Source organism: Silene latifolia, chromosome 1 (assembly GCF_048544455.1).
Source record: "Silene latifolia isolate original U9 population chromosome 1, ASM4854445v1, whole genome shotgun sequence".
In the NCBI taxonomy this organism is placed as follows: domain Eukaryota; kingdom Viridiplantae; phylum Streptophyta; class Magnoliopsida; order Caryophyllales; family Caryophyllaceae; genus Silene; species Silene latifolia.
In genome coordinates this window covers 170,116,509-170,137,112 of record NC_133526.1, presented here as the reverse complement: position 1 = coordinate 170,137,112, position 20,604 = coordinate 170,116,509, and the positions used below count along the sequence as shown (strand labels likewise).

The 20,604-nt window shown below is 36.2% G+C and overlaps 1 protein-coding gene across 1 annotated transcript; it reads left to right on the top strand.

Moving 5' to 3' along the window:
- The first annotated feature begins 6,256 nt into the window (after window positions 1–6,256).
- LOC141611451 (uncharacterized) lies at window positions 6,257–14,166 on the top strand. Its single transcript, XM_074429986.1, has 16 exons — window positions 6,257–6,323; window positions 6,416–6,612; window positions 7,288–7,631; window positions 7,887–8,007; window positions 8,378–8,495; window positions 9,158–9,240; window positions 9,361–9,429; window positions 10,766–10,834; window positions 10,928–11,008; window positions 11,084–11,203; window positions 11,325–11,399; window positions 11,503–11,583; window positions 12,358–12,431; window positions 12,538–12,598; window positions 13,152–13,207; window positions 13,664–14,166. Exons 2-16 carry the CDS (start codon window positions 6,457–6,459, stop codon window positions 13,746–13,748), a joined length of 1,593 nt encoding a protein of 530 aa, XP_074286087.1. The 5' UTR covers window positions 6,257–6,323; window positions 6,416–6,456; the 3' UTR covers window positions 13,749–14,166.
- The last annotated feature ends 6,438 nt before the right edge of the window (window positions 14,167–20,604 follow it).

Here is a 20,604-nt window from a genome sequence, read left to right as displayed (position 1 = left end):
TAGATTTTCATTCACTAGTACTCCCAAAAGAGGGAAATTTGATATTTACATCCTGGTAGCAGGAAACATTGATTTTACAAGTTTAGTTCAGAATAGCGATATACCTATTTATGGAAACCTATTCTAAAACTACTAAGAAAATACTTACTACAAATGTACAAGGAAAATGAAATTACATAAGTATAAAATAAATCTAAGGGCTCAAGTGTGCGGATCGTCACACTCTCCCCCACCTAATCTGTTGCGCCCTCGGCAACACAAAAATCCCGAACGGTGCTTGATGAGACATCCTCGGTGAGCTCATTGTCCATGCGGTGTTGGGGATTGGCTTGTACAACTCGGCTTGAATGTGCGCTTCGTCCCAAACAATGACCGGCCTCTTCGTCCCTTCAAGGATAGGTTGGAGTTCCTTGACATAGAAGCTGCCGAACATCATGTTCTCCAAGTCCACCACGTGCTCCTTGTCTCTCAGGAACGCCCACTTTGCCGCTGCTTGAAAAGTGCTCTCTCGGGCTTTCTCCAATCTTGGCCCCAACGGACCTTCGTCTTGTCTCTCGTCACTTGACACTGCATTCAAGGGAATGTGAGATCTCCCGGACGCCGAATCAGCATTTCGGCGCGGCCCCCTGATGGTACGAGGCCTTCTCTCTTGGGTCGACCGACCCAAACCAGACGTCGATTCAACACATCGACGCGGCCCCCTGATGGTACGAGGCCTTATCTCTTGGGTCGACCGACCCGCAAACCAGACGTCGATTCAAGACATCGACGCGCCCCCACGATGGTACGAGGCCTACTTCTTTGGGCATCTCGGCCCTCATTGTCTACTCCTCGGTGAGAGGGTAGACTCTTCTTTCGTCCCCCCGGCCACTTAGCATCGTAGTTAGCCTGGGTCTTGTTCGCCCTCGGCTCCACCGAACCTTTAGGCATTCTCCAAGTCGCATCCCTTATTTCGCGTCGGTATCACCCTCATAGCCGAAATTCGATCTTGCCCCTTGTCTTCGTCGCCATCTACAGTATTCACTACGATAGACCCCATTAGCGAGATCGATCCGTCACTTGGTTTCAATACTACCAATGCTTTACGGAAGAACTGCATCCCGAGTACTAACTTGAAGTCATCCAAATGAACGGTGGTGAAGTCGAGCTCCCCCGCCCACTCACCCACTTGAACCGCGACCTTCTTAGCCACTCCTTGGACGCGTCTCATTTTCCCATTGACCGGCTTGAGGCGGTGTTAGCATCCCGCAGAACTAGCCCCAACCGATCCGCTTCCTCTTTCGTAACAAAGTTATGGGAGGCGCCCGAGTCGATCAAGGCTCGTGCTTGCTTCCCATTCACCATCAAGTCCACGTACATGAGCCCGTTGGATTTCTTGGCGGAGGAATCTTCGTATTTCCCCATTGCGCTGATCCGTTGGAGTGAGCCCATCCGTGGTTGGTCTTCACCATCACTCGAGTCTTCGTTACACTCTTGGTGATAGTCGGCCAACGCCCCATCAAGACGTTCTTGAGCCCCTTTCGGCATCTCCTTGAACATGGCATTGAACTCCGCTTTGCTCGGACAATCGGCCATCTTGTGAGGACCCTTGCACACAAAACACGCGAACGGTCTCTTCGTCGTGGAAGCAGTAGAGTTTCCCGCCTTAGAAGACGAGCTTGAGGGCGAGTTTGTAGTGCTCGCCGATTGGGCTTGACTTCCTTGCGAGCGGAACCGACCGTTCCCAAATCGAAATGGCGCTGTTTTGTGGCCTTTGTCCATTGTACCCACTTTGTGATGCACCCATATTCCCCGTTGGTGCCACAACTCTTGGTGCCTCTCGCTCTCCGTGAAAGTCGAGTAGGCGCTCCGCGGCCGAAATGGCCGAAGACAGAGTTTTGGGATTCTGCCTCATGACCTCTTGTTGTGCCCACCTCTTCAACCCGTCAATGAACTCGAATGTCCTATACGTCTCGGACATTTCGCTAATCTCGAGCATGCACGCTGAGAATTCCCTCACATATTCCCGGATTGATTTGGTGTGCTTGATTTCCTTCAACTTCTTCCGAGCAACAAACTCCGTGTTCTCGGGATAGAAGTGATCCTTCAAGATCCTCTTGAAGTCGGCCCACGATGTCACCGTAATCGTGCCCGCATCGATTTCCTTGTATCTAGCCCTCCACCACATCTTGGCATCGTCGACTAAATACATGCTTGCCGTGACAACTTCCGCGTCTTCGTCGAGCCCACTTACTCGGAAGTATTGCTCCATATCGAAGATAAAGTTATCCACCGCTTTCGAATCCCTCGCCCCATCGTAGGCACGAGGTGGAGGGGCCTTCACCTTATGGCTCCCCACAGATTTCCCGTCATTGGCCACCGCTTTCACGAGCGTGGCGCAAGTGTTCTCTAACATCTCGACTTTTCGATGCAGATGATTGATCTCTTCCTCCCGATCGTCGGGGATCGCACCACTGATTGCTTGGATGCGGGTATCCATCCCGTCTACCTTCATCTCAAGGTCACAAACCGTCTTTTGCAACTCCTCGAGGCTCGCAGCCATCCGCATAACGATGTCCTCGAGTTTGGGAAGCTTGACGTCGATTGCGTCCTCTAAGGCATCCACTCGGTCCTCGATCTTTTCGCCCATTTTCTCGATCTCGATAAACAAATGCGGCTCGCAGACGCCCGTCCGAAGACCGGGCTCTGATACCAAATGTCACGGTCCGCTACTTTTGCCGGACCGTGGCGCGCACCTTTGCCCCTTCTCTAGGCAAGATGCAAGCGACAAGGCTCTTCGTACTAGGGAGGGATCGCCCACTAGCACGATACTCGGGTCTCGGGGTGTGAGTCGGGATCCTAGTGTCGATCCCACAAACACGGCTTGTTAGTAAAGTGAAGGCTAAGAGTCGTTCACAACAAAGCAACAACAAGCAATACGAAGGCACAAGGTAGGAAGTAGATTTTCATTCACTAGTACTCCCAAAAGAGGGAAATTTGATATTTACATCCTGGTAGCAGGAAACATTGATTTTACAAGTTTAGTTCAGAATAGCGATATACCTATTTATGGAAACCTATTCTAAAACTACTAAGAAAATACTTACTACAAATGTACAAGGAAAATGAAATTACATAAGCATAAAATAAATCTAAGGGTTCAAGTGTGCGGATCGTCACACAAGGCACCTTACTCAGTTACCCTGATGTTTTCTAGACATCCTCGATCATTAAAGGTTTTCAAAATTTCACCCATTGCAAAATTTTAAGTGGACCGAAAATGTCGCTTAATCGGGCCGTGTTAAACGTAAAATTTTCCAAAGATCGAATTAGGCCTAGTGCGGACTAAATTTGTAGATCAAGAAGTGGCACGCCCAGCCCAATAACCATTTACTCCCCCTACACAACTATTTTCATCTAATTTGTTTTTGGAAGGTCCAAGTTTCTAAACTTTAACCGTAAATTAGTCGAAGAATAAAAAATATTAGATTAGATTATAAAACAAAAACATTTACACTTATTTTCATGACATCTTTCATGAAAAAAAATTTCAAGAAAAAAAAGTAACATATAGACGTCGAAAAATATGGTCAAAGTGTCGTCTTGGAGACCACAATAAAACAAATGGATTGAAAATAGCCAAATAGGTGTGTGTGGAAGGAGTATCATTCAGTCATACAATTTGGTAGTTTTACGTCAAATGGGGTTAATGACTTAATGAGCTAAACATCATCAACAACAACAACAACAACAACAACAACAACAACAACAACAACAACAACAGAGCTATAATCTCAAAATGATTTGGACATGAATCATCCTTTAGAACCGTTTATGGGTAAACGCATACCTCAAAAATGCAAAAAAAAAATAGAAAAGAAAAAGTGAAAAAAAAAGGAGAGTGAACAAATAATACAAAAGACATGTAAACTTATAGTAGGTTTTAAAATCGAAGTCCGGATTTCTTTTATAAAAACATAGAATTTAAACCGAGAATAATGATTAAAACGATTTTGAGAATCGAAAGTGAACCAAGTATTAATATATAAGAAAGTTGTTGGTAAAAAGTTGTAATAAATCCGAAAAGAACAAGTAAATTTTAAAAATTAAATAAAAATATTAAATACATCAAATAACTTCAAATACGTAGGGTTGTTTGGTTGCCTCAGAAAAACACAGGAATTCCAAAATCCCATGAATTGGGATTTAAGGCTCTTGTTTGGTTACCCATTTTTTTTCAAAATGGAGGAATCTAGAGTTCCATAGGAACTCTAATTCCTACATCATGTAGGGAAGTGGTGACCAAGCCCCCTGGTCATTCCCAATTCCTGTGTTTTTTAAAGTAATATTTTACTATTCTACCCCTATTAAAAACACAACCATTTAACTCTTCTATCAGCCGTCATCTTCTTCACACAAATTTTTTTTCCTCCTTGTTTAATTCATAAAATCTCTTTTGACGATTTATATCCGTCACAAGCTTGTGACGGATACTATTTGGAACATAGTTTTTTATAATTTATGCTACTTTAATTTATTTTTATTAGATTTTCTGATAATAAATGGGAACATCCGGACAATCATTTTTTTCATGTTGTTAAATCTTGTAAGCTAAGATCAAATTTTGTATGTCATATATATGAATTAAGGGTGAAGTAATAAATTTTAGCAAAAGGGTAAAATAGTATTTACAACAAAAAATCATAGGAATTGAGTTATACAACCAAACAACATACAGGAATTTATTTCATGGGAAGTGTCAATTCCTGGATGGCAACCAAACAAGTTTTGGGCATTTCCCATGAATTACATGTAGGAACTCAATTCATGTGAATTTCTACTTCCCACATGAAATAAATTCCCCCATGAACCAAACGACCCCTAGAAATCCACATGTATCAATGCTCTCCATTGTACCCTTTCCGTCACCATTTAATAAACAATAAAGACAATTTAATACTTCATCTCATGCACCGAAATCATACTCCCTCCATTCAACTCCACTTTGCAACATTGCTTTTTGCGCGGGTATTAAGAAACGGATTAAAAAAACTATTAAAAGTACATAGGGAAAGGGAATGATGGAGTTAAAGATATTAAAAAAATATAAAGGTGAGTTTTATGGTGGATTTGTGTGGGGTATGAATGGCATTTTTTGTAAATATAGATTTTCAATAAGGATAGAAAGGTCTTTTACATGTCCAAATAAGGAAACCTGTAAAGTGGAGTTGAATGGACGGAAATAGAATACTTGTAAAGTGGAGTTGAATGGAGGGAGTATTATTTATTAAGAGGAATACTTTATTTAAATGAGTATAATTTTAGTGAAATGTTTATTCATTTGAAAGGTCAAGTTGGTTAGGTTAATAAACTAAAGCCCCGTTTTTTGGATAATATAGGCCACAGTGGGTAGCTTCTTTTGGATAGTCGAGCACATATGTCATACAAGTTGGTTACGTAAATAAACTTAAGCCCTGTTTTTTTTCTTAATTCACAAATTCTTATTATAGACGGGCACTATCCGTCTATACGTATAGACGGATACCATTTCCTTTCACAAAATACCCATTTACCATAAAGTGGGAAGTACATGGGGGTGCCCCACCTTGCCCCCCTACCCATTTTATTAGAGGTCTTTATCCGTCTGTTCGCCCCACCCGTCTATACCAAGATCTATTGACAAAATTTGAGTTTATTTCAGTTCAGTTTAGCTTAATTCAGTTCAGCTCAGCTCATCTTTTCACAAATTTATTCTTACTTTAAGTTCGGTCCAGTTAAGCTCCATTAACTTCACTTCTTTTTAGTTTAGAAAAGTGCAGTAAAATTAAGTCCAAAAGAACATAACCTTAATGAGTTAAACAGATTGACGGTAATTTGTTTTAAAAAAATCCGTAAAAAAGTCGGGTTGCGTTGTACAATCCGGTCTAGTTCGGGCTAAGGGCTTGCCTGGAATCCATGGAATTATTAAGGGGGTAAGTTTTATTGGGCGATAATTACTGGAGAAATTAATTAGTGGGGTAATGAGTTCCTTGATGATATGTTTGGCATAAGAGTAATGATTCTCGAGTAGATCTTTTACTCCTTAATCATTACCCAGGGGGGAGGGTGGGTAATGTATTACCCCTTCACAAGGGTAATAATTCCAGGAGGTGAATAATTACCCGCATACCAAACACGAGAAATACACCTCACATATTACTCCCCTATTCATTCCCCTCCTATTACCCTCAATCCAAGCAAGCCCTAAGAGACAATGGGTAAAATGACACAATTAACATTTGAGACAAACAGAAATCCAAACCTGACGCGATCGATACGGGTCGAGTTTACGGGTCAAACTCGAGGTAGTTTCTCTTTGTTCTTTCTGTCTCAGTTTTGCAGTTCCTCACTTCCCTGTGTTCTTCAATTTCGACTTAAACCTGTGCCGCCATAGCAGCTCCAACTGAAGCTCCCCCTTCACACCTTCATCATTAAACAATGGCCGCCATAGACGACGAAGCATCTATTTCCGTCGCAAATCATCCGCCGGAAAACTCCTTATCCTCCGCCGCCGCCGACGAAGAGCTCCGCCTCCTTGACGACGTCGTTCGATCCCTACCTCCTGCAGTAGTTAAGGACTTACTATCCTTAGAGGTTAATAATATATTTTCCGTTAATTTATTTTATTTTATCTTGCATTTTGCATTTTGTTTGTTGAATTTGCGCTGCTAATTCTGATTACCGTTCGTTTCTTAATCGATTGAATATCGTTAGTTTGTGTTGTTTTTGTTACAAATTCCAGTGGAAGATTCATGTTTTGCTTGTTTTTGTGATAATGATGTTAAAAGAGTAATTTTGGTGATCAGGATTGTCTTGTGAATTCTTGTTGAATGCAGATGTTCGTGTTATTTGTCAGTTAATTCGCTCGTTTGCGTTAATTATACAATCTCGGCAATGTAATTAATTATCTTGGCCTGCCTTCGTGAGTTTACTGTAATGCAATTTACACTGTACGAACTATGAAGCTGTCGATGAAGTCGTCAGTATTTTACTGGTCTTGTGTATGGCAAGTCACGAACACGGTTAAGGGACTATGGTGTGTCAGATGTTTTTGTAATATATGTGATGTGATTAATCTCGGCTTTGGAATATGCACTCATTGGAATACATTATGTCTCTCTATTATTTGAAAAGAAACTTTATCGAATTTTATCTTTATTACGAAGTGCAATGATCACATCCAGACGCTCAATACTATTCTTTTATGTAATATTATAAGATAATTATGTGAAGTTAATACTCGTAGATTATGTAATGTGTTAATTCCAGGTATGCCCTCAGTGTGTACTACGACTATTGGGGAAATATGGTCCAAGTTACTGCAACTCGTCGAGCATCTTTAGTTTGTTCTCTGCAGTTGTTGGCGATCAGCTCAGTTCTGATGTTTCTTTGTCGGGGGAATCAGATAAGAAGGATGGTTATTGTAGTGTCTGTTTTGGTATCCTCCAGTTTATTTATGCTGATGAGAAACAATCCCTAGTCAAGAAGGATTGTGCCAATGACTTAGCTGTATTGATAGCGGAACTTGCGAGGCTAGAAGGCCATCAAATTGATGATTTTACTCTTGAAGTGTCTATCCCTCCTATTATTGTGGAGAAAGACAATGCTAAAAGGTTAGTTGTCCTTGTTTACAGCCATTATTCGTTATAGGCTGGTAGCTCTTTCCTGTGCACGATTTATGAAATTGATGCACCGTTTTTTTCTTGTTTCTTCCCACATATCTTGAGCTTTTCTGTTTGCACACCTGTAATTTGGTTTTTTGAAATTGGACTTCGCATTTCTTATCTTGTATTCACTTAAATTTGCTATTTCATAAGGAATCATCAGAATTATGTTGTTAATGATTCGCTTTATCAATCAATGTGTAGGTTATTTATAAAAGAGAAGTATGGTTCAGAAATTTGGTTTCAAGACGTGCTTCAATCAGAAGCCCTTTCAGTGAAGGATGCCCTCAAGATATCTATCACACAGCCCCTCGAGACACTGTTAGTAAGTATTCCCTCCCGCCTCGATTAATTTTACGTTTGTTTTTGTCACAATGACATATAAATAGAGAGAGGGTATGCTTAACAAATAGAAACGGATAAAAAGCAACTTGCACAGTTGCACATGAAGAGAAAAGGTAACTTTACATGCTTAAAAGGGAAACGTAAAGAAATGATTCAGAGACCTGAATAAGGAAAACATAAAGAAAATTGGACAGGAAGTAGGTCTATTCTGTCATGATAGTACTATAGTGTATGTGGAAGCATTATTCTTACCTTTCCAAAGTTCAAACTTGTTTTTGGCTGACTTGTGTGTTTGCAACAACATTTCTCAATCACGAGATTTCAGTTTATTTAGCCGTATTATTTTGCAGGGTATCAAATCTGGTACGAGCTCCTTCCGTGTTCGGTTAACTTACACTTCTTCTGACTACCCAACGAAGACTGTAAATGAAAGGGAGAGCAAGCAGGCGTACAAGAAGCAAAAAACAGGCATGACTACATTTTATTGTCTGCTGCTTTTGCACTTCTTTGACAAGTTCATTAGCCTAGACTGGTAGCTACCTATGTAGTTTGAATACTCGTTCAGGACATCATGTGTCTTTTATTATCAGTTGAATATGAATACTACTGTTTTGCTTATACTGGATGTGTCTCTTCAAAGGGAATTGTTTCCTTGAACGTCATATATTTGCTTGGAGTCAAGGGTGTTGCTATTTGCTTGTAAATTTCTTCATCCACGAGTTCCACTGGGCAAAGAGGGATAAAAACGTTTGTTCATAATTTTTTTCCAACAAGTTCAAAGAGAACTAAATGTATGTGAATGGATATATGCTGAGAATTGAAGAGTACAGACACAAATGAGGCATGCAAGTAAGATGTCCCATCATCTTGAGTTCTTGACTATAAACCAAAGAATGATAACTCACTAACTCCATTGGAAATGGAAATCTTTCTTTCCATTGACAAATGACCAACAGAGTAATTTCAGCGAAAGTGATTTGTATTTTCTGAAAACTAGTGTTTGTTTCTTCAAAATTGGCCTCCTGTTTATCTGCCTTTTGGCTTTCAGATAAAAGCATGAATCAGTCCTATAGTTCATACATGGTTTTTTTTTACATCAAAAGCCGATGGTTTCTATCTTCCAAATGCAGGTATCAGCAATGGCATAAGAACTAGTAATGGCTCTGATATTGGTGACAATTTGAAGGATGAAAATTCTCTCACAAATGGGAAGGTGATTGATTTGTACCTTTTTTGTTCTCTCTGCAATAAGTCATGATTATAGGAACTATATTACATTCGACCCTGTTGGGGGCACGTGTTCTTGGATTTTTACCAATTTCTATAATTCTAGGTTTCCGCATGCTGCTTGACGATACAACTTCATAGAACACCCATTTTTATCGGTGGCAGATACTTGAAGGTAATACTAAGCTACTGAATAAAAAACTTTGGTTTGTTCCAACCATTGAATGTATGTATACGTACTACAGTAGTACGCAACCATTTTGCATCAGTTGCTTTTCCATCAACTTTTTCTTTTGGTTTTCAAATGCTACTTGGATTTTCAAGTTGGCTGCAGAGATTGCCTGAATCATACCATGTTCTAAAACTTCTCTGTGTTTTGAGCTGCAACTCCGACAGAATATGTCTCTTTGGTGTATGTGGAAGAGCATTTCTGAGTACACCAATTAAGACATGCTCACATTGGTCATATTATGTTGATTTTTGCACTCCCCTAAAACGTTGTAGTTGACCTGCCCTCATCTTAGAGTGACTATGTTGTCACTAGATCTAGAGAGTCCAAATGCGCATTACCAATGGCTGATCTTGGAGCAGTAAAACATGGGAGCCAAACAGCCCTGACCTTTGGTTTAGAATATCCACTACATAACCATTGATCATTGGGGGTGCGGTGCCGAGGTGCTAGTTTTTGTATCTGAAATAGGCATGAACTTAGATTGTAAGCATGGGTCGGGGTCTTTCCCAACAATGCATAATCTACCACTGCACACAACCTTTCCACTATAGAAATGACATACGCAATTAAATAATGTACTTCATACTTTCTACTTTTGTTTTTATATGGTGTTTCCGCTTTTCCATGGTGTTGGTTTGATTTTTATCTCCTAACTATTGCCAATTTATTCTGGAATAATTTCTATAAAGAGGGACAATATTACAATTTTGTAAGATTATAAAACTTGTACAGTAGTTCTATAATGGAAAATGCTCTTTTCACAAGTCAAATTTCATAATTTTACATATGTTGACAGTTATTGAAATTTAAAGAGTGAAACGATCCATTTATACCATTTTCAAACTATCCGTTTATACCATCGTATAGCAATCCTTTTATACAACTATCATCGTGAATCAATCCATTTATACCATTTTGTAACATTTCTTTCTTTAAACAAAACAGGGGAGGGATATTTTTAGGTAAAAAAACCAGTAAAGTTAACAAATTTTGCCTTGCTGACTTGAACCCTTAGTTACTCTATCACTGTTATAACTTGCACGTAATTGTACGATCTATCTATAGTTTACCCATACCAGTATACCACCAATACAATTCTGGTTGTAATCAGGCGCATGGTTATGTATTCAATATTTGCCTGGCCTTTACTCTTTAATACCCTTTGCCTTGGCAATTAACTGAGATAGGAGAACTGAGCAATATCTGCCACTAGTGCGTAAACTCCTGGTCGTGTCTTCATCAGATCTTGGTGTTTAATGTGATGTCCAATGTGACGCAGTTATCAAGGAATGTGAGTCAGACACGTTGGATTATCGATGATGAAAGAATGGGAGAAGCATCTGTTGAGGTATTGCTAACCTCTGATACTCTGATGTATGTTTGTGAGTTTAAAGGGTGATTTAGCTGATATTGACAGGGTGGATTTTTCCCAATTGTGTAGGAGATCTTGGCAAATAGTGTTCTTCCAATGTGTAGGGGTGATAACTGCAAGTTCCATGCTGCTGGTAGAGAAGATATAGATGTACTGATTATGTGAGTTATTAGTTTAGTAAATCTGATGGCTATGGTTATATTTATTTGGAGTTGCAAATTTCAGGTCCGAATGTTAGGTTCTGGACGCCCATTCTTACTTGAGATCCAAAATCCTAAGGTTGAGCCATCACAAGCATCATTGAGAGAGATGGAATTCAAAATCAATAACTCAGAAAGCAAATTGGTAAGATATAGCATTCCGCATTCTTAACCCTGTCTTTTTTAGCTAGCTTTTTCATTTAGCTGTCTGATTGTTTGAATAATGTTTACGTTTCTGTCTTATCATACACCTGTGAATTGTATAGGTGAAAGTGAAAAATCTCAAAGTTGTCAATGAACAAGGGTGGACGTTGATGCGTGAAGGTGAAGCAGAAAAGCAGGTAGCTATTGGCGCAATTCTTGATTATCCTTTTATTAATGTAGTGGATTCAATTGGTATGTATGACTAACAAACTTATGTTAAAACCTTTGAATGTTATGCAGAAGGAGTATGCTGCCCTGGTGTGGATTTCTCGCGAACTAGAGGAAAAAGACTTGGAGACTATATCTTCGTTAAAGGATTTGGTGGGTTTAGCTTATAGGAATCACACCATTCTTTCTGTTTACTATTTTAATTATTTTGATTCACCATCTGGGTAATAGGCTCTTTGAGATCATGCCCAGTCAAGCAAATTTAGAAAGAATTTATGAAGTATGCCTCCACTAAGAGAGTGATATTAAGGAGACATACGACTTCCTGGAGTTCCTGCAAGAGAAAGTAGAGCCCTTTAGTGACCTGAGCTTTGCTGATAAGAGGGTTCGCATGTCCCAAACCCTCCATACCTTTACTCAGCAACTGAACGAGCACAGTTGAAATTCCGAAATTTACCAGGAATTCCACCTGCAGTTTACGGATGAGGACTGCCGTCGCTCGCTCGGGTTGCCCTTACCTTAGACATTTACCCTTCTTATCAGCTTCCTCCGGACGGAGATGTTTTTCTTGGAGATTGATCTTTGATTTAGTTGTTGTCAACCTCTGGATTAAATCTGGAATACTCTACTATAGAAAAATATCTTGAGTATGATACTTTGTGATTTTAATTCTTTATTATCGTGTTAACATTACAAGTCTTCTCATCAAAGCCTGCCAGTTGAACTTGATGAATTGCTTTTTAGGTCAGCTGTAAATCTGTAATTGTCTTTTGATGAGTTAGTAGTTTTGATGTTTGATAATCATCCTATGGCTATATATATATGTTTACTAAATCTCGCATTATTTATGTACCTGCTGCTACTCATTAATTTCTGTATTCTTGATGATAATTTTGTGTGTGATAAATTATTTTCTTTCTGCTTCAGCAAGTACTGCAGAGGACACCAGTGAGAGTGCTTCACCGCCGAAGTCCTCTAGAACGTGAAAAGATAATCCACTGGTGAGACCTCCTTTATAATGTTTTTTTCCTCAATTTTACCCGATACTAGATTTTTTTTTTCTCTTGCTGAAAATGACGTCTATTATGTTTATCTAATATCGAGCAGGATGAACATAGAGAAGATTTCTGGAAGTAGCCAATACTTTCTCCTGCATCTCTGTACCCAGGTGTGTGTAATGGCCAAGAACTCCCCCTTTGTACTCTAAATCCTGAAACAGTATCTTCATATCTGTGGTTTGGTACCAAAGTTGGCTGGTATGAGTGGTCAGGGGTTCGATTCCTGACTCTTGCGAATGAAAAAGCCAAACTTGGGAGGGGTCAACCCATTAAATTGCCTTCAGTATCCCGGAGGAGATTGCCCCAGCTGTCGGTAGGGGATACTCCTGGTCAACACCAAAAAAAAAAAAAAAAAAAAAAAAAATATTTGTGGTTTGGTAAGTTGCTCATCTATAAGGGCTGAGCCCTGTAGATTGGATAAGCATCAAGCAATATAGAATTTGGGCATTATACCCAGATTGGACCACCGAGTAGTCACAAAACCTTTTGTTGGTGTTCGAAACTTTGTTTATAACTCTTTTTATCGTCCTCTCTTGCTATCTACTCCCTCCCATCCAAGTTCCAAACCAAAGGTAACACTCTTTGGTTTGGATAAGAGGGAGTATAAATCTATCTACTTCCTAGACTGTCATTTTGATACATTGGCATATTGTTTCAATCTAGGCTGGAACATACATCAAAGAATTTGTGCACGGGGATCTAGGACGCACTCAACCAAGGTATTTTGTACTTAACTCATCAAGGAATTTTAGGCCCCCACATTTCTCAGATTAAGAGGGGTATATTGGAGAGCCAGACAAAATTACGTTTAGGGCACTTGTATAAATACATTCTGGGAGCTTAAAACTCAAAACAAAAGTCTAAAACTAGTACAGACTACAGAGTACATATTAATCATTTTTCTTTTGGCAAATTAGCATTGTTCTTTGAAAAGATGATTAATTTGTGGAATGGTACTTTCCTCGTAGGTTAAAGTCAGTCATTTTTATAAAAAATCAAGGTCAATTCTTCGGAAATGGATCTGAATCCTGAATTACACAACTTATAGTATAAGCAAACCCCTTGTATGCTGATGCCATAGGTGGGACTGATCCTTTGCACCTTTTGAGCTTGGTCGCAATGTTTGTTCGCACTGCTGTTATGATGTGTATGAATTTCTTTTTGTTCTGGTGCAGCCTGGGTTCGATACTAGGTTGTAGGGCAGAGATTCTACAACTTGATGTAACTGATGTCAAGATGGACTGCTTCATGACTGAATGAATTGATGTACCTGTATCTTCATCTTCATTTTTATGGACGGCCGAGTTCAGTTGATGGCTGAAGCTTTGGGTTCGAGTTCATTCCCATATGCATTCATCATGGAGATTCGTAGTTGACTCAACATAAAGATTGAAAATGGATACGGGAGGTGGAGTATTTTTATAATTTGATGGATATTTCTTGTTCAACCGATTTTGACATTTGGAGCTGGGTTGCTGTTATAGACAATGTACCATAATTGTATTCTTAAGTTAGAAGCATTACAATGTTCAGTCATATAATACCGGCATTTCATCGTACATTGTTTTCCAATAGCTCTCAGATATAGTGTGACTACGTGTTTTGCTGGTGGATAAACATCTTGAATAATGAGTATGTTGTACAAGGCCTTGCTCTGTATTATTAAAGTTACTGCACCAAGTTTCTTTGCTTGTGCTTTCTGGAGGCGAACTGCAAGGGTGGAGTATAAGGTATTCGGAATTCGATTAATATGATTGAGATACTCGAAATGTAATTCGATTAATATTCAAGTATACATGATCATTATCATGGCTTATATCCTAACAACTTCTATAACAAGACTCGCTCCATATTATAATTTCTTCTTTTAAGTACTCCGTATGTAATGATTGATAGTAGAATCGAAGTCCTCTCGTAAATGGAGTAAATTTATTCTCATTGTTGTCGAGACTACTACAAGTCTACAATACTACCGAGTAATTTGCTTTACACAAAAACTAACTAGTTTAAATCCCGCGCAATAAATGCACAGTATAGTCTATAGAATTTTTATTTTTGTATTTCTTCAATCATGCTAGAGTAACACTTTACTAATTTTTCATATTTCACGTCATTATATTTTGATATGAGAAAAAAACAATTGAACTATAAAATTATTCAAAAAAACTGAGTAAAACTGAACTGTAAAATAATAGTGGTATCTCATTAATTGTTCATTTTTCTCGTTATTGTATTTTATTTCGAGAAAAAAAAAATTAAAACTGAAAATTAATCCACGAGAATTATGTAATGTACTGGAATGTATTATTTTTAAAAAGTTTTTTATACCACAAAGCTAATGATACCAATTTATAAATTCTTTCAGTTTTTTTGTTATGAAAGTAATCAAAACTCAAAACGATTTATAGTTTTGTTTATACATAATATATGAATAGTATGAGTCAAGTCATTTTCAAATAATAGCATCAATAAAAGATTTAATAGTTTATAGTTTTATATTATTTATATTATAGTAAAAATATTATACTTTAGTGTTTAGTGAAAATTATATAATTTGATGAAAAGATTAATTTTAATAGAAAGAATTATATAATGAAATACATTATAATTATTAATTTCCTTATTTAATAAATACAATTAGATTATTAATAGATTCATTGTATAAAAATATATTTTTTGGAAGAAAAATTTGTGAATTTCACCTATTTTTTTAATAGACAAGATTATCTATATCTTTCTAATGTAGAACCTTCACCTAATTTCATTTCCTTATAAAAAAATATACTCCGTGGTGTATATTATACGGTAGTTATTGTGTGAGACGATCTCACGCAGTCACGCTATAAAACGATCCATTTGTATAAAAGTCATTCATTTATTAGTACCAAACAAAAATAAATGATAAAAAGACCGTATGATGCGATAAGACCGTCTTATTTTAAAAAATTTTATAATTTATCCTTAATCAAACTTGTTGACTCTACTTACAAACGAGAAGTTCTTAAAAGGAGAGAGTTCAAGTTCTCAACCACTCAAGTAGAGCATTAATTCCTTGGCCAAAGTTGAAAAGTTGAATAAGAAAAGTAAAAAGTAAAAAAGTTGGGATGGATATTCTTTGTCATCAAGAGTAAAAATAGGAATAATTAGGAGGCTATGGAGTATGGAACAAGGAGAAAGCGAGAGTCTAGAAATGTCAACTTTAGCAACAAAAGAGATACAGGAAGGTGGATGCAATTAATTTTCAGCAGGATACATTACCCGTGACTCAATCATCAAACCCACCTCTTTTATTACTCTTTGGCCTTTGCATTTAAATGGTGGCGAAGCTAGGATTTACGGTTAGGAAACGAAAAAATTTCAGCAAGAGTGAATAAATAATGGTAAATTTGGAAAAAAAATTTGGTAATTTTAACTAAGGGAAATGATAAATACAATTCACTGGGTTGTATTTAAGCATTTAATACCCTTCTATATTTGACATTAATTTAGAAATTAGAGAGTAAATTACACCTAAATCAATGCAATTAATGCATATATTAACTATTTATTTCCTCTTTTAGTTGCTTAAATACAACCCACTGGGTTATATTTATCATAACCCTTTAACTAAACCTAATTTTTCCTTGGGCAGCAGAACGAGCGCCTATTCTAGCCTCTCCCTAAATCCGCCACTGCATTTTATTTTACAAATAATTTATGAATTTATCAAATAAAATCGTCATGACTCATGCATCATATTCCTTCTTCCTTCATTCCAGTCATTTATTTATTTATCATTTTATTTTTTGTAATAGTTATATTAACCGCGGAAGTGGTGATTAGTCTATTTACTTTTGTCAATTGTGAGATTATCTCTTAAATTTCAAATGTAGTGATTAGATCCCTTGACTTTGTTAATAGTAAATTCAACCCAATTTTTATTTTTAACTAAAATTGCACCAAAAAATTCAATTTCATTTATTTATATAATTTATAAGCATACAATAAACCTTATTATAAATTATAAATTTAAAAATGGTGTATGCAATTTATTACACATTTTGGGGAAAAAATATCTGAATGAATTACACAAAATTGAACTTTTGTAAACGTAATATCTTATACGGAGTATATGTGAATTATATTAAAATTAGTAAAATATTAAATATATTCTAAAAATTATGTAAATAAATTAAATAAATAATTTTATAATATTTATAATTATTTAGTGTATAGTGAGCTTATATATAAAATAATTTAATGATATAATTTAAGTTGAAAAGAGAAATTGAGTTGGATTTCACTTTTTGTCAAAGTTATGGGGCCTAATTACTCTATTTGTAACTTATGCTGCTTAATTTCACAATTGACAAAAGATTACGGAGACTAATTACCACTTTCACGGTATACTACCCAAAGTTAAGCAAATGATTGAGACGGATGGAGAATTGTGTAAAGACGCTCTGCCGCATGAGACAATCCTTATATATACAAAAACATGACTTGCTTGTCAATAGTAGTAATAAATAAATGTTTAATCAATTAAAAAATCTTACATCGTAAAATGGCGTTATTCAATAATTTGTACTAGTAAATTTTTGCACCGTATATAGTTACTCAGAAATTCTCATTTATGATGCATTACAAACTTGAAAGATGTTACTCTGTATTATTATTTTAAATAATGTTAAAAATAAAATAAGGTGATGTACTAGTGTAGAATGTTACAACACAAATAGAATCCTACTACTAAGAGAATAAAAATTCTCTTATTTTTCCCTCCATAAAGCATCTAGCTAAATAGGATAATAAATTAAATTTTCTTTCTATCTTTTTAATGAATATATTCTTATAAATAAACTCTAATTTTTTAAATAAATTCATAATTATAATTTTTTCATCAAAATAAAATTGATATTAAACTATAAAGTATAAGTTGCTAAATTTTTCAATAATGCAATAATTATTACTGTAGAGAATAACTTGACACATACTTACTGGAGTATTAGCTTCGTGCCAAAAAAACATTCACTAAAAAAAATTCACAACTTAAATAATTTTTTTATTAGTTTTCCATTTCAATTTTTTTGTTTCATATAAAAAATAAAATTAAGTGAACTGATAAATATTAATGATATGTAAATTTAAAAAGTATATAAATCCTCCTATATACTAAGGCTCCGTTTGGCACGACACTTCAGGTAGCTTATTTGACCAAAATTTCAGCTACCTAATTTTTTTTGCAAGTGTTTGGCAAGTAGCTTATTTGGTCAAATAAGATACCTGAAATGAAATCCTACCTCATGTAGCATTTGAGAAATCAGGTACCTGAAATAACTTATTTTTCATTTTGTACCCCTTTATTCTATAATATTAAATAATTTTCATATCCTTTTACGTCATTTTACCAAAATCAGCTACCTTTTTAGCTAGTTTGCCAAACACATTTTTATATAATCAGTTACCTTATCAGTTACCTTTTCAGGGTTCAGCTAGCTTTTCAGTTTTCAGCTACCTTTTCAGGTTTCAGCTACCTTTTCAGGTAGTTTTGCCAAACAGAGCCTAAGATAATACAACTTCTCTAAAGTTTTCCCTCCAAAGTGCTCAAACTTATGTATGGAAACAAATTATCTTTTCATTTATTAAACTAATTTTTCATTTAAAATAATCTATACATAAAAACTATATCTCCTATTATTAACTTTGTGACGAAAAAAGAATTTTTTTAAAATAATTTGATGTAAAATATCTTCTTGAAATCGGATACTAATTGATAGATGAATCATCTCAACCAAAACCTTAAGGTTATGGTTGAGGTTCAACAATTATATTTATATCCTATTACGTCCCCTCACTCGAGTGCCCTCTGGGCTCGAAGAGCGGTTAGTACACAAGTCCCTTCATACCATGTGCCGAATTTCCACTTCGTGAGTTATTGGGGTTGCCAGGATTCGAACCCGTGACCTTTGGTCACGCTGGCCCTGATACCAGATAAATGAACCATCTCAACCAAAACCTTAAGGTTATGGTTGAGGTCCAACAATTATATATGTCCTATTACTAACTAATAAAGCGCGTATTATTTAAAATAGAACTCGGATCCTTTATTACAAAAGTTAGATTTTACACCGTATAAGTGGTGGTATAGTTCATAAATTGATGTTACAACCATGTGAACACAAATTCTAATCATGATGGACGTATTTCGTCACAAACTTGTGATGATATATCCGTTGTATATGTCCATTACAAGAAAGACTCGAGGTTTTTTGAAACCATTTGGCTACAATAATTTGCAGGTATTTTTTTAATAAATTGATAGTACCAGCATAGAAACTTGCAGCATCTTAAATGCAAGGTAGCCATCATCATGAATACAAATATAACCCATCACATCTTCGCATTGAATTTATACCACAACAGAACACCGTATCGTTATATTCTTACTGCTATGTCAATGTGTTCTCCAAGATACGACTATACAACTTCTCTACTTTCTGCTTTCTAGCTTCCAGTCGCCTTTGTACTTCCCATGAGAAATTACTTGACACACACTTTAGAGAATCAAGATCTTTTTTATTTCCTAAAGGCAAGTTATTTTGAACCGTTAAGATTGTATTTTGATAATATTCAACCATTGTACATTTATGGATTGAAATAAAGGGTTAATAGTGTTTAATAGGGAAATAGTATTAAATGAATTTGTGAGAGAAAATGGAGAGGATTTCAATTGCACTTTTCACACTTTTTTTTTTTACTAATAAAAGGGATGAACTCAGAAACCTACAGCGAGTAGGGTCTCACACAAGTTTATAAAAAAAGAACGGAAAAGAAAAACAAACAATCCCTAACAGTAACAAACCACAATCAAACACTAGGTTTCGTTTTCTCCTCTCATGATAGCTATGTTGACCGCCTATTTATCCACTCTTCGAAGGTGTTAAGTAAATTATCTTTATGCGCTTTGTAAGTACCTTGTTCTCAAATGTAGCTTCATTGCTCAATTCAAAATAATAGCACTAATCGTAATGAAAAATGTTATCCATATACTCCCTCCATTCAACTCCACTTTGCAACTTTCTATTTTGCGCACTATTTACAAGCGGACATTCAACTTCAATTTTCTCTTGATACATAAGTGAAAATATATTCATGTGGATCTTATTTGATTCGTCTTTAAAAGTACATTAAAAATATCTAACTTTTATAATTTTTGCAAATATGCAGCTAATGATATTTATCGTGTAAAACCTGCGTTGGCAAACGTGATAAAATAAACTTGTAAAGTGGAGTTGAATGGAGGGAGTATGTCTCTCAAGATCAGAAAAGAGAGGTCATCTGCACTTTCCACACTTACTACACAATAGTATCACACATTGTTGTTTAAGCATCTTTGTTTAAGACAATAATATCTGTTTTGATTAGGACGAGCCAAATACAGTAGATGAGACAAAAAAAGGATGTCTAGAAAGTAATAAGTAAAAAGAATTGTATGAAGGGGGGATAGAGTTAGAAACCCGAGTAGGAAGGTGTGTATGAAATTCCAATTGGTTAGGGTAAAATTAGAATTTATTGGAATTTTAACTTTATTCCAAAATTTTCCAACCAAACACTTGAATAACATATAATTAAACAGTTTACCATAGTAGATACATTTTCCAAAGTATGTTTGGCATATAAATTTGAATTTTGTAATATTGACTTTAACACAAGAGTTACAAGCGGTCATTCTTCGGTGCCTTATATATTATATGTGGTTTATTGCAGGCCGGCTATTATGTATATTCGAGGGTTAATACATTGCGCACCAAACGTTACAAAAAAAACATCATTAATAGGACATTGCTTGTGAATAAAGATTGTGCGTCGAAATTGACAAATCAAAACCCGATCAATGCTATTTTCGACAAATTCTAATGTGTTAAATAACTTAATTTAAGCAATATTTGTAAAGCTTTTACAAAAAAAACGCGTTCACTTCATCATGTTGTATAATGAGCTTATTATTTGTGAAGGAGGTGTGGAATAAACATTACTTAAATTTTTAAACATTGTTAAAATCCTTTCAAATATCACAAAATCTCATATGTGACGACGATATCCGTCACAAGCTTGTGACGGATACCATTTCCTCTCA